General features: G+C 36.5%; 1 protein-coding gene and 1 long non-coding RNA gene across 3 annotated transcripts in view; one reads left to right on the top strand and one right to left on the bottom strand.

Moving 5' to 3' along the window:
* Positions 1-13,902, bottom strand: part of LOC123533827 (sodium- and chloride-dependent glycine transporter 2-like) — a 40,608-nt gene that overhangs the window by 21,535 nt on the left and 5,171 nt on the right. For both annotated transcript variants that reach the window (XM_053518975.1, XM_045315738.2), the window contains exons 2-5: positions 7,539-7,710; positions 6,118-6,249; positions 3,863-4,142; positions 392-524 (exon numbers count right to left, since the gene is read on the bottom strand). In XM_053518975.1, the coding sequence (XP_053374950.1) occupies positions 392-524; positions 3,863-4,142; positions 6,118-6,249; positions 7,539-7,710 (717 nt within the window). The remainder of the gene's footprint in view (positions 1-391; positions 525-3,862; positions 4,143-6,117; positions 6,250-7,538; positions 7,711-13,902) is intronic.
* Positions 463-5,226, top strand: LOC123533829 (uncharacterized). The gene is made up of 3 exons (XR_006682892.2): positions 463-588; positions 3,603-3,625; positions 3,998-5,226. It is a non-coding gene; the product is annotated as an uncharacterized LOC123533829 (long non-coding RNA).

Below are 13,902 nucleotides of genomic sequence, written 5' to 3'. Positions count from 1 at the left end.
ATATATTACTTCAATTCTAATGTCTTTTTTGTGAAAAACTGGATGAAATAGGTATGCGCTTATTTATTGGCTTAATAATATAACATGGCGAACAGGTGACACGTCCTGCAGAATGATATATGAGCCGTGTCATGAGAAAACCAACATAGTGCCTTTGCGACCAGCATGGATCCAGACCAGCCTGCTCAGTCTGGTCAGGATCCATGCTGTTCGCTTTCAAAGCCTATTGCAATCGAAGAAACTGTTAGCGAACAGCATGGATCCTGACCAGACTGCGCGGATGCGCAGGCTGGTCTGGATCCATGCTGGTCGCAAAGCCACTATGTTGATTTTCTTATGGCACGGCTCATATATTGGTGCGTCCTATCCGCTAGGAATTATGGTTAGTTACCTTCTCAATAGACTTGATACTTTTTATTGTGCATAGACAGACTGCAGTTCTAAGAATGAACAAGAAAAGAAAGTAACGCCAAATGACAGGTGACAAATCCCATATTCCTGTAGACAGTTGTAGAACCTTGTACCTGTGAAAAAAGAAATAGAATCGAGTCTAGCAAAAGAGTTTAGCTGATTCCAAATTATCTGAAGGTATTGTTACATTTAATTTATTTCAGTTTTATTACATATAGGGTCTAGTTTGATTTCTATTCTGTAATAGTTTTTGTTACACCTAGGGTAAAGTTTAATTTGTAATTACAGTACATTGTTGAAAATTCTCCCACATTTAAATCAAAGCACTGAGAGGACTGATGTGGGCAGCGGTTGACAGCTTTTGGTAATGGGCATGAACAGTTAGCTTAAGTTTGGTGATTCTAGTTAAACTACTTTTGATTAATAAGCATTTTCAACCTTTTTTTTTACCAAATCAAGGGGTAAAACTCTGCTTTTACTCTGTCAAAGAGGATAGAATAATATATGAGCAAAGTTCATGTGCTTATTGAATATTTTGTGAGGTTTGGTTAATCTTGCTCAAAATCTTTTTTGAATTATAAGCATTTTTTTACAAATCAATGGGAAAACACTCTGTTTTTACTGGAACAAGGGGAATAACAGTAAATGTGAGCAAAGGTCATGGACTAATTGATAATTATGTGATGTTTGGAGATTCTAGTTATAACAAGAGCTTGTAGAACACTTCCATGAAGTAACTGACAAGGAACAGAAATTATTTGGTCACTGCGCACTGGACATTTGACGTATTGACCTTAAATCAATAATAATGGGTCATTTGCGAGTCTCAAATGGGATCTTAGACCAAAGCATTATCTAGTTTTCTGGCAAAAAAGTTCTATTGTCAATGTGATCTTGACCTTTGACCTACTGAGCTCAAAATCAATAGGGGTCATCGGCTGGTCTTGACAAATCTCCCGATCAAAGTTCATGATCCTAGACCCAAGCGTTCTCCAGTTATTATCCGGAAACCGATTGGTCTACAGACCGACCGACATCCATCATCAAACAATAATATTTACAATATATCCACTGGCGCCAGATCAGAAAGAAAATGCCTCTGTACATGTTATACCCTACCCCTAGGTATTCTATAAGAACCATGGTCATGAACGGGAAAGTGCACTAACCCGTTTCAATCGTACATTTCTCAACTTAAACGCGCAGTTCGGTGAATGGGTACCTAGTATATTGAACAAGCGATAATTTATCTTCCATCGTGCACCAGTCACATTGTCTCAATATTCCATATTGCTGAGATTATCAACATATTTTATGCTTTCGTCAACGTTACAGAAAAAACTTGCTTGAACTTCCCTAATGAACATCCGGTCTAGAGGTCACGGCAGTGCGCACATGTTTGGCGAAACGTAAACAAACAAAAACAGATTTTAAAAAAATCAAAATTTTACACTAAAACTCGAAATGATGAATGAAATTCATCTTGTATATGATCTTTAATTTGAAATCGTACATTGGTCTGCGTCTGTTCTGTATATTTTATTCATTTTGCACATTTTGCTGCATTTTCACATTTTAGCGAACACGTGTAGTAAAATGACGATTGACATACATTTTTACAACAGCCAATCAGAATGGTTTTGTAATCTAGAACGGAACTTCACCAGGGAAGTTCAAGCAAGTTTTTTGTGTAATGTTGAAATTACTATAAACTACGCGTTGTTTTTCTAAGATAAGATGTATTTAAAAATGTGACCGGTACACAATAGAAGATAAATTACCACCTGTTTGATATCCATAGTACACATTTACCCAACTGCGTGTTTTAGGTATGAAATGCGCGATTGAAACGGGTTAGTATATTTTCCCGTTCACGACCATGGTTCTTATAGAATACCTAGGGGTAGGGTATAATATGTACAGAGGCATTTTCTTTCTGATCTGGCGCCAGTGAATATATCCCTCCTCCTTCGAAGGAGGGCAATTAATTTTCAAACTAGACGATGCCCATGTCTCCCCCAATGCATAGTCGTAATAGGCAAAAAGTCAAATGAGGATAGGTGCGAAAGACAAAGAGACACTAATGGTTGGCTGCAATAGGGATCATCTACTTGGCATGTCCAATCACCCTATGAAGTTTCAAGATTCTGGGTCAAGTGGTTCTCAAGTAAACCATTTTCCATGTTCAGGCCCCTGTGACCTTTGATCGAGTGAGCCCAAAATCAACAGGGGTCATCTACTCTGCATGTCTAATCATCCTATGAAGTTTCAACATTCTGGGTCAAGTGATTCTCAAGTTATTGATCAGAAAGAGTTTTTCCATCTTCAGGCCTCTGTGACCTTTCCCTTAAGTCAAGTGACCTATATTTTTATAAATATGTAAATACGAGTACATGAACTTTGTGTAGCAAAAATAAACTGCCTTAGTGTTTGATCCTACATGATCCAGTTTCAAACCTGACCTACATTTATAAAGACAAATATCCCTACCAGGTTTCAAGAAAGTCAGAAAATTGTGGCCTCTTGGACGTTAACATTGTTTTACTTCGATTTGACCTAGTAACCTAGTTTTTGATCCATTATAAACGAGTTTCGAACTTTACCTGGATTTTAAAAAATCTTTTAAACCACTTCGGGTAACATTTTCTACCTGCTTTTCATGAAACCTCTAGTTTTTAACAAGGGTTTTATATGATTTCATCCATGGACTTAGATTTTCTACCGTTTCGTATTTAAACTTGATTTCATGAAGATATATGCTGGACATTGTTCATGAAAATCAAATAGAAAACGTGGCATCTGGGGTGTTAACTTGGATTTTCTAAGATTTAATGTAATAACATAGCTTTTTCATTCAAGCTTACTCAATTTCGAACTTGACAAAGATTTTTAAAAAGCAAACATTCTGTGTTTTAGGAAGATAGATTAAAATGCGGACTCTAGTAAGTCTAGGCTCTCACAGATTTTATTAAACTCAGATGACCTAGTTTTGAACTTAGCCTAGATTTTATGAAGACAAACATTCTATCAATGTATCATGAAGACCGGGTAAAATGTGGCCTCTAGATTGTTAACAAGGTTTATCTTTATGATTTGAAGTTAAGTACGTTGATATTTTGAAAGTTAATATGAATATATTTTGAAAGTTAATACGTAGTTATTTTAAAGGTTAATACGTACATATTTTGTAGGTAAGGACGTAGATATTTTGAAGGTAAGTACGTAGATATTTTAAATTAATACGTAGATATTTTGAAATGACTTAGTTATTAACCTTGGATAATCCAGTTTCAAAGTTTCACTTTTCCGCGATTATATTTTCAAATACGCTGGTCAAACATAAAGAATGAGTCAAAAATGTGATCCCCAGAGTGTTAATAGTTGCATAATGACTACGCACGACAGACAAAGGGCTTTCACAATATGTCACCTTGAGCACTAAAACACTTACTGCCAAAATTCTTCTCCTGCACTCATATACAACATTTTTGTTGGAGCTGATCTGTTTGCTTCTAACGTCCCATTTTCGTGTGTGAGGTTCCAATAAGCTGGTAATTCCGTACTTGTATTCTTTTTGCCTTCACAGGCATGTGTATTCCAATCGTTGCCACAGTGACTCCATGGTAAGGGATCTTGGAAAGCATATACTATAAACTGCAGAATCCAACAACGGAATATAGTTGCGGAAATCACGTAGACACCACAGGCCAGGTTTATTGTGATACCAACACCTAAAGCAAAACGCAGACACGCAAAGTAACGTCAACGTGAATAAAACGTCTTTAGGAATTCTATAACATTTTTTGGCGAATGCTTATATTTTGTAAACGGGTTACTTAAACAAAACAAGGACACAGTCTAGCAGGAAGATCCTCTTTCAGAGAAAGTAGTCACTCATACAGCACATCCATATGACCAAAGGGTAACGTGCAGCAACACACAAATGTTCCAGACAGACACAAACGTATATATGAAAACGGAAGACAAAAGGGTAGCGCAATGGTGTTTGGTGTTTGTTGGTGCCGTAAGACGATTTAATGAATGAGTAATATATATGTGAATATAAACGGTTACCATAGGTTCTAAGTTAAAGTTTTCAGGCGTGTTGCATATTTTATAATCTCTCATGATTTTTTGTTTTGTTTTGTTTTGGGTTTAACGCCGTTTTTCAACAGTATTTCAGTCATGTAACGGCGGGCAGTTAACCTAACCAGTGTTCCTGGATTCTGTACCAGTACAAACCTGTTCTCCGCAAGTAACTGCTAACTTCCCCACTTGAAACAGAGGTGGAGAACTAATGATTTCAGACACAATGTCGTTTATCAAATAGCCACGGAGAACATACGCCCTGCCCGAGGATCGAACTCGCGACCCCACGATCCGTAGACCGACGCTCTACCTACTGAGCTAAGCGGGCATGAAGACTCAATCAAACCAGGTCTGCTACTTTTCCGCTTGCAGGTGTATAAGCTGATATTGATACAAATCCAACTGTCAAATGCACACAAAATATCACTTTGACATTTTAATATAACCGATATAAAATCTTTCGCGATAAGAATGCGGTTTTAATAAATTCATACTTGTCGCATATGATAACATCTATGAAGTCGTTAAAGTTGAAATAAGAAAAAATATGGAGATATATTACATTTTGAAAACAGATTAATTTCAGGTTGAAAACTGGATATAACCGACTTGCACATTATGGTCCCACAGTATATGATACAGTAAGATACAGTGATTATTTGTAAATGTTTTGTCAATTTTTAGGTATTTGTATTTTACTATAAATAATATATATATAATTTTTTATATGATTTGTTTTTACCAAGCTTTGACCGGGAAGTGCACTAATTGTTGCTGTTTATATATATAATCCAAATTTTCCTATTGTTCATTAAATTCAAAAATGTAAACCGCTACTGGTCTAAAAATAAACCAGAGTGCGCTTACTATATAAATGTTGAGCAAAAGCAGCCACAGTGGTTATTACTTTGTCTTGTTTTATTTTTAAGTTATAGTAAATAGAACTGTTAGATCATTAGGAGTTAAACCTGCATATTATATTTTCATTGAATAAGAATGAAATATGGTGTTCTACAAACTACTCGATAAGTGAGTCGTCTGCTATGTATTTATAATTACAACCACATGATTTTGTGTACAATGCTGGCCACACCTCCCAGCGAAATTCAAATCTTAAACTTTTTTTTCAAAGTTACCTTTGCAAAATAAAACAGAAACGGATTTTTAATAAGATATTTTAAAAATCACTATGTACAAATGTGCAAATTCAAAAAATAGCTTTCTACTTCAAAGAAGGGTTCCCTGCGTGGGACGGAGATGTCGCTGATTGATGAAAAGGGGCGTTTTAACTATAAGTCGGTTATAGATACACTTATTGACATTCTAATGCATTAAGTTTTGCCTTCACTACGCTGCGCTCCGTTTCGGCAAACTTAATTGCATTAGAAAGTCAATAAATGATCTATAACCTGTACATATTGCTTTATGTGTCCTTTTTTGATGATGTCACACGAACACAATACCATTTTATTCCAAATATTACATAACGTCTCTCTGTCGTATTATTCTTTCATTCGATGACGTCACAGCAATTAGTTATCATTAACGTTATATCTATTTTTATGACGTCATGAAAAGTTAACTATGTCAGTCTCCTTAACTCTATCACCGACTTACCTCTAAATAATGGACTGATATCCCAGACCTGGTACGGACCGCGCCCGGAAAATTTTCCAATTGAAAACTCAAGGAAATACATTGGAATTCCACACACAACAATCATGATCACAAACGGAATAAGAAAAGCACCTGGAAGTTACAAAAAATGTGTATTTTACAATCCAATGAGAAGTTAGTGCATATAAATAAAAACGCATACAGACTTTTTTCACTTTTACCCCTGGATTTGTTTGAGCCGTATATATGCCCTTATTTGCAGAAGCCTTGAGACGTAGTTGAAGCCCGAGGTCGGGTACCTACAGATGTTAACATACAAAATGAGGTGCAATGTCGCTATTCCAGCATAAAATGAAAACAAAAATGATTGTTTCTACAGTTTTAGTTTATACTAATTTGTTTAGCTCGAAAGTCTCAATCTTGTACCCGTCTCGAGTCAGCTTTCTGGTTTCACATGAAGTGTGACCATGACCCCAGCGGGGAATGTCTACGAAACAATAAATGCCTCGTCTGGAGCCTTGACATTTACATTTTCTTCGACTCGCCTAATAAATATAAATTTATGACGGTATCCTAATACGCTTGGCATACATAATAACATTTCGCACTTTTTCTTTTCTCTTTTTTTACGATAGTTCAAGCTTTGTTAAATTCATGGGATTTTTTGTGGAGAAAAACATATTGTTTCAAAGCTATTGTAAAAGGCACTGTTTCAAAGTTGTAAATGACCAGTTGGTTTGTAGTTATGACGGTTACGTTAGTGGCCAACTTTCTGTTAATCAATCATTTATTTTACTATGAACTAATAAGAAACTTATGGTTTTCTGTGTAAAAATCACGATTTCTTAAAATGACAGTTTTGTTTCTCTTGTAAGCTGACCTGCTGTTTTACCTACTTTGGCTGCTTTTGACATTAATCATTGGCAAAGGAGAGATCAGGGGATGACATATTAATGCCCCCCCCCCCCCCAACCCCCTCCTCCACCACACACACACCTCCACAAGTATTTAGACATCAATTTTTGTTTAAGTATTAATGAAGTTATACCTTTCTTTTGATTCTAAATCTTACTGGAATTCAATAGCCCTGCAAACCTGTGTTTAATATATATCGGTCATATAGCACTGAACATGGACCGATAATTTATATATGGAATTACGTTAAAATATAAACGTATTGTCCGATATTTTGTTCAAGAGATAGTTCATGTATACTTTTCCTTTGAGGCCATACAAAATTGTCCGATTTTCAGAATTCATTTTTCTGTATTCAGAGTGTTTTTAATTGAAATTTAGAATAGAAAAAAATGGATCCGATTTTCAGTGTCCGGTTTTGGGAGTTTTACTGTATTACTATTGTGCATCGCTCCTTTTTCCGTTTTTTTTTTAATGTTGCTCGAATAATACAGAAATAAACTTACCTCCGCCATTTCTATATGTCAGAAATGGAAACCTCCAAATGTCGGACATTCCAAGAGAAATTCCAAGCTGAGTAAGATAGGAGCTGAATGTTGATGCGAACTGGTACTTTTCCCTCTTTTCATTCTGCGGCATTACACACTGGCTTGATGAAATCTCTTTTCCTTCAAGCATCTTAAATTTATTTAAACCCAAATCGAAATTGTTTTAGATATATCCAAAATGACACAAAAATAACTACTCAAAATTGAAATATATCTTAGGGCATACAGTGCCTTTACGAACAAAATATAAGCTAACTCAACTGGTTTATAACAATAATTCGACAGTATGTGTTTTGCTTCAATCGCTTGAACGAATAATAGGTTCGTCCGCATACGATAACATCAGTACGTGTATCCGACTTAAACGACGATAATTTGCCGGTATAAGCAAAAAAAAGCAAAAAATGCAATAGTTGTTGTACGAGGAATAGGCAGCGTGGTGTTTATAGACCTTTGAGGGCAATTGTCGACCGAGCAAGTGTAGCGAGCGAGATTTTCAAACCTTCACTGAGGTCTATAAACACCATGCATAGCTATGCCCGAGAATGATAACCGAGTTACCTACATGCTCCTTTTTTAAATAGTCAAGATTGGTTTCGGGTTTGTATGACTAAAAACTACGCATAGTGACTCTACGAGGCAATGCGACCGGTCCACGATGGAAAATTGCAAGAAAAAAATCATTAAACCACAATATAAGAAAACTACGGTGTTCCGTTAGGGCCAGCGCCTGCTCCCTGTGAACGCGAAGCGCGACGGTACGACGGTACGATGGCGAAGCGCGACAGTACGATGGTGATAACACGACAGTACGATGGCGAAGCGTGACAGTATGATGGCGAAGCGCGACAGTACGATGGTGACAGTCCGTCGTACTGTCACGCTTCGCCGTCGTATTGTCGCGCTTCACCATCGTAGTGTCGCGCTTCACCGCCGTAGTGTCACCATCGTACTGTCGCGCTTCGCCATCGTACTGTCGCACTTCGCCATTGCACTGTCGCGCTTCACCATCGTAGTGTCACCATCGTACTGTCGCGCTTCGTCATCGTACTGTCGCGCTTCGCCATCGCACTGTCGCGCTTCACCATCGTAGTGTCACCATCGTACTGTCGCGCTTCGCCATCGTACTGTCGCGCTTCACCATAATTAAACTTTGTACTGTATCGTATTGTCAACTTTTGCATTTTGCAGTTTGCAGTTTGCAGTTTGAATTTCAAAATGGGTTTCTTATTTTGCAGTACAAGATGTATATGATCCATACGGTGCTCCGTTTATTCTAGACCTAATTAACACTTTTGTATAAAATTTACCCAAAAGATTTATAAACAAATTTTAATAAAAGTGTATTTTTTATTATATTTTTTATTATTTTAAGCTGACAATATATAATTTTAACGTTTCATAGCTTGAAATATAAGAGCTGATTAAACAACATTTCCTCACAAAACAATTAATTACATGAAAATACATTATTATTTATTTTTCAAAAGAGAGGTTAATTTTAAATACAACGATATTTTGTTCATAAATAACACTCGGTCGGGTGATATTTGATTAAACAACACCCTACCGGTTGATATTCATTTTTATTATCCCTCAAGTAAACAATGTAAATAGATCAACGGAGATTAATTTTGAATAGTACATTTCAAACAACATTAAGGTATGAAATTTTTAATATCATCGTGCCAAATGATATTTATTTGAGTGACACTCTGCCGGGGGGTGGGGGGGGGGTTCATTTGAATAACACCCGGGTGATATCCGTTTGAATAATAGCTGCCTGGTGATATTCATTTAAATAACATCAGGTCTGGTGATATTCATTTCAATAATACCCGTGCCGAAAAGCGTTCCATTTATTTGATCATTGGACAGAGTTGACAATACTATACAATACAAAGTTTAATTAAAGTCGGTTCTAATGTAAACAGATAACAGATGGTGAAGCGCGACAGTACGATGGCGAAGCGCGACAGTACGATGGTGACACTACGATGGTGAAGCGCGACAGTGCGATGGCGAAGCTCGACAGTACGATGGTGAAGCGCGACAGTACGATGGCGAAGCGCGACAGTACGATGGTGACACTACGATGGTGAAGGGCGACAGTGCGATGGCGAAGTGCGACAGTACGATGTCGAAGCGCGACAGTACGATGGTGACACTACGATGGTGAAGCGCGACAGTGCGATGGCGAAGCGCGACACTACGATGGTAAAGCGTGACTGTACGATGGCGAAGCGTGACAGTACGACGGACTGTCACCACCGTACTGTCGCGCTTCGCCATCGCACTGTCGCGCTTCGCCATCGTACTGTCGCGCTTCGCCATCGTACCGTCGTACCATCGCGCTTCGCGTTCACAGGGAACAGGCGCTGGTCCTAACGGAACACCGTAGAAACCCTTATTTTATTTCATTTGAAAAATTAATGACAACCAATTGTAATAACCATGTTGAATATAGAAAGCTGTGTATCACTCCGGGAGAAGTACGTTCCAACTTAAGTCATGTCTCAACGATATCGTGTTGCAAAATATCAACGACACACGATACGGTATCTCAACAATTATGTTACTGTGTCAACATGACAACAATTTTTTGATTTCAAACAAACATCAGCAACGGACATGGTCAGATAACTTTCCTTGTTACCCATTGATCTCATAGTATATCAATAGTTTATTTATATTTCACCCAGTCAAACCATGTATACTACAATTTAAAGAAATGAACGTTATTTTATAACTAAACAAAACGCTTATATTTTAATTGTTGTCAGTAGTGATCTTACAATCATTATTGTGCATGTAGTTTGAAAAAAAAGCTCGTAGATAGTCTTTATAATGTTACGAAGTCTAACAGAATACGTTCAAACTCTAAACGATGACACAATCATATGTTACCAGCTCTCATCGATGTTTTTGGGAATATTGTTACAGATTTGCAACGAAAATCATAAATAAAGTGTCATATATTTCATGCTACCTTTACAGAATTCCAATCTTAAATGTGACTCTTTGTTTGACCCAGCATCAGATGCCATAATAATGAATACGTGTCCTTTTTAAGGTAAACATGTAGCCTGTGCCCTTGACAGTATATATCAATGAGTCTAGAAAACTAGCTATTTCGCAGAAGGAAAGTAGTAAAAATAGTCCCATAAAAAAAATTAACATTGAACATGCAAACAAAAAATTTATTTACCGTAAAATATTTGATGTTATGGAAAACGACAACTGAAGATAAAAAAATAGACTATAGAAGTATTTTTATATGTATTTTCAAATAGATAACTATGTCCATGAAATATCCAAAACCAATCCATTCTATTGAAATTGTAGATTAGCCACTAGACAGATAATAAACATATTTCTACATTTCCCCCCTTTTTTGTCGAATTCAATTTCATAAAGACAAAAGCCAGTCTATTTTAGAGATTTTAACAGAGGAATGATGTTAAAATGATATTGGACATAGAATATAGACTGGCTCAGTTCACTACATTCAATCATAAAAATGTTAAAAGATATATCATAGTCTAGGAGCTAGTCTATTGAAATTGATATTGATCGTAATATAAAATACAGTAAATTACCTTTATATTAAATTCTAACTCAGTCGCGTGACTTAGGCCTTAGAGATCCAAATGCACTTTGCGAGTAAATCCATTTCTGCTTCCCAGATGTACGTATATAAAATATCAGAAAATATCAAACCTTTCTCGCGAGTTACTTTTAAGAGACCCACGAATCCTACAGACTTTATGAGTAATTTTATGTCTGTTTTCAAATAGATTTCTACATACATAAAATGTTCTATTTTACATTCCTACTATATCGCGTGACTAACGCTTTAAGAACCAACATAGCGTATAGACTATAGGAGTAATTTCGCTTCCGTTTTCTATCAACTTTCTACTTACATAAGATATCAAAAATTCTAACATGACCAGCAAATAACCTACATACATGAAGAGCAAAATCTATCTCGGGTTATTCTGCAATAAACCAATCGCGTGCAATGACGTCATCCGATCCAGGTGAGTAGCACGGTCGTAAGAAGTAGTTACCATTTTTTCTAACACTGTTGATACTAGTCTGTCGTGTTAGAATCGAAATAATAAGTTCCCAAGTGTGATTTATCGTAGAATAACCCGAGTTTTTCGTTCTTACGCAAAACAATATATCACTCAGGCCTACGGCCTCCGTGATATATTCTTACGCATACGAACTCAAAACTCGGGTTATTCTACGATAAACCACGTTTGGGAACTTATTATTTCTTAAATAATCGAACAATTCTATTTAGATTAATGTTGTGCATTTCCAAATGTAAAGTCTAAATCAACATATGTCTACAATTTACAACTTACAGTCGAACTTCGATGGCTCGAACTCGAGGGTCCCGTGGAAATTAGTTCGAATTTTCCGTTGTTCGAGCCATCCAAATGGCGGCCATTTTGAATTTGGGAATTCGAGGGCATGATGTGTTACAAACCTTACACCGTAATATATTGTCATATTGTACCTAAATGCGTGTACGATACGATGATAAATAAAAAACGAACGCTGAAATATGTTTTATTATTTATTTTCAAACATGACATAGATAAGGAAAAAACACAGATAAAACACTAATATAATTATAAGAATTTGGTGAAGACAGCATCATATAGAAAGACATGAATAACAAACCTTTTTGAATCATAGTCCAGTACAAATATTATCAAATATATTGCTTTCCAGTAGCTGACTTAGCTATCCCCACGTATCCGGGCCCTTTACTAAGTTGTTCAGCCATGCTAAAGCATTATGAAAGTTGACGTCGGATGTCCCGTTTTTATGCAGAAAAAATAAAGACAGACGTAGTATGTACCTTGCTCAATCATTTTAAATGATTTTATTTGTATAAATCAAAGCCCATTAAAGCATTGCAGTGAACGAAAGTCACTTTTTTTTAATTTGTTTGTCGTATACCGACGCTAATTACGTAAGCGTGTGAAAACTTACGCACGCGCCGGTTAAAGGGGAAGCTTGGCGAATGTCAGGCAGAAGTGTGAAAAACTTTGTATATACAAGCCATCCCGGCAAAAATTGTCTGTTCGACTGAATAGGTGTAATTATCACTGTAATTAAGCCGAGGGGACCACCAAATGAGTTCGAGAGTTCGAATTATCAAAGTTCGAGCGATCCGAGGTAGAACTATATAGAATAAAGAAGGAATAAATTCGGGACCGGGCGAAGAGTTCGAGCGATCCCGGGTGTTCGAAAGATCCGAGTTCGAGCCATCGAAGTTCAACTGTATTAAAGTACTAGTACTTTTAAATTTTCTGAATTTGGAAGATTACAAAAAGTGCGAGCTAAGAGACTCCATATCCTTTAAAACAATAACTTCTAGATCAATCAATAACCGCAAGAGATAGAATAAGTATTCTTATCGGACTGTCCGCTCAACTAATCGAAATTTTTTACAAAGATATTAATATCAAACTATATACTAGTAAGCATAGAAAAAATTTTGAGTGAATGAGAAACAATTTAAGGTCCATTACTAAGGGAAAGTGAGTTGGCAATTTTTTTCATAGCCAGTACATAGACTTCTGCAAGACACTAAATAATGAAGACTGGCAGGTCAAAATTTACAGAAGGTCTTTGGAACTCAAAGAATTGTATGTGTATTATGTTGAAATTTCAATGAATCGACAGAATGACCCCCCAGGTCTTTTTAACTTTCTTCATACTTCATAGAAAAATAATTGTACATATACTGCAATTTATTTCGAATTTCTACATACCAACTTTCATTTTCCAATAAAATGAAATAGTTTCTGTGCTTTTTAAAAGAAATTAAAATGTTCACTTTCCTTAGTATTGGACCTTTAAGTTAAAAGTTAGTGGGAGAAATACGAAAACAAATTAGGGAAGGGAAGATGGATAGCAGGTTGTGTGTGTGTGTGTGGATGGGAGGTGGGGGGCGAAATTGAGGGGATATGAGAGATACTTACAATCCTGATAAGATATAAGTGAATGTTAGAGAGGTAAAATTAAACAGAAAAGTGTACATGTTGCGGGATGAGGAGGGCATCAAACAGAAAAGTGTACATGTTGCGGGATGAGGAGGGCGGATGTGGGATACTGAAACAGGTGAATATATGTATGAGATAAAAGATATAAGTAAGTGTAAGGAAATGTGAGGTATGTTGTAAAACAGTGTTAACTTTAACCAGCACTATTACATTTTTTGACCACAGTGATCATGGCCTGCGAGGTACCTGACCCTAAACTGTCGAATTTCTGCCCCTTAACAAGATCAAATCTT

This window comes from Mercenaria mercenaria, chromosome 12 (genome assembly GCF_021730395.1).
Source record: "Mercenaria mercenaria strain notata chromosome 12, MADL_Memer_1, whole genome shotgun sequence".
Taxonomy (NCBI): domain Eukaryota; kingdom Metazoa; phylum Mollusca; class Bivalvia; order Venerida; family Veneridae; genus Mercenaria; species Mercenaria mercenaria.
This window is presented reverse-complemented; position numbering and strand designations above follow the sequence as displayed.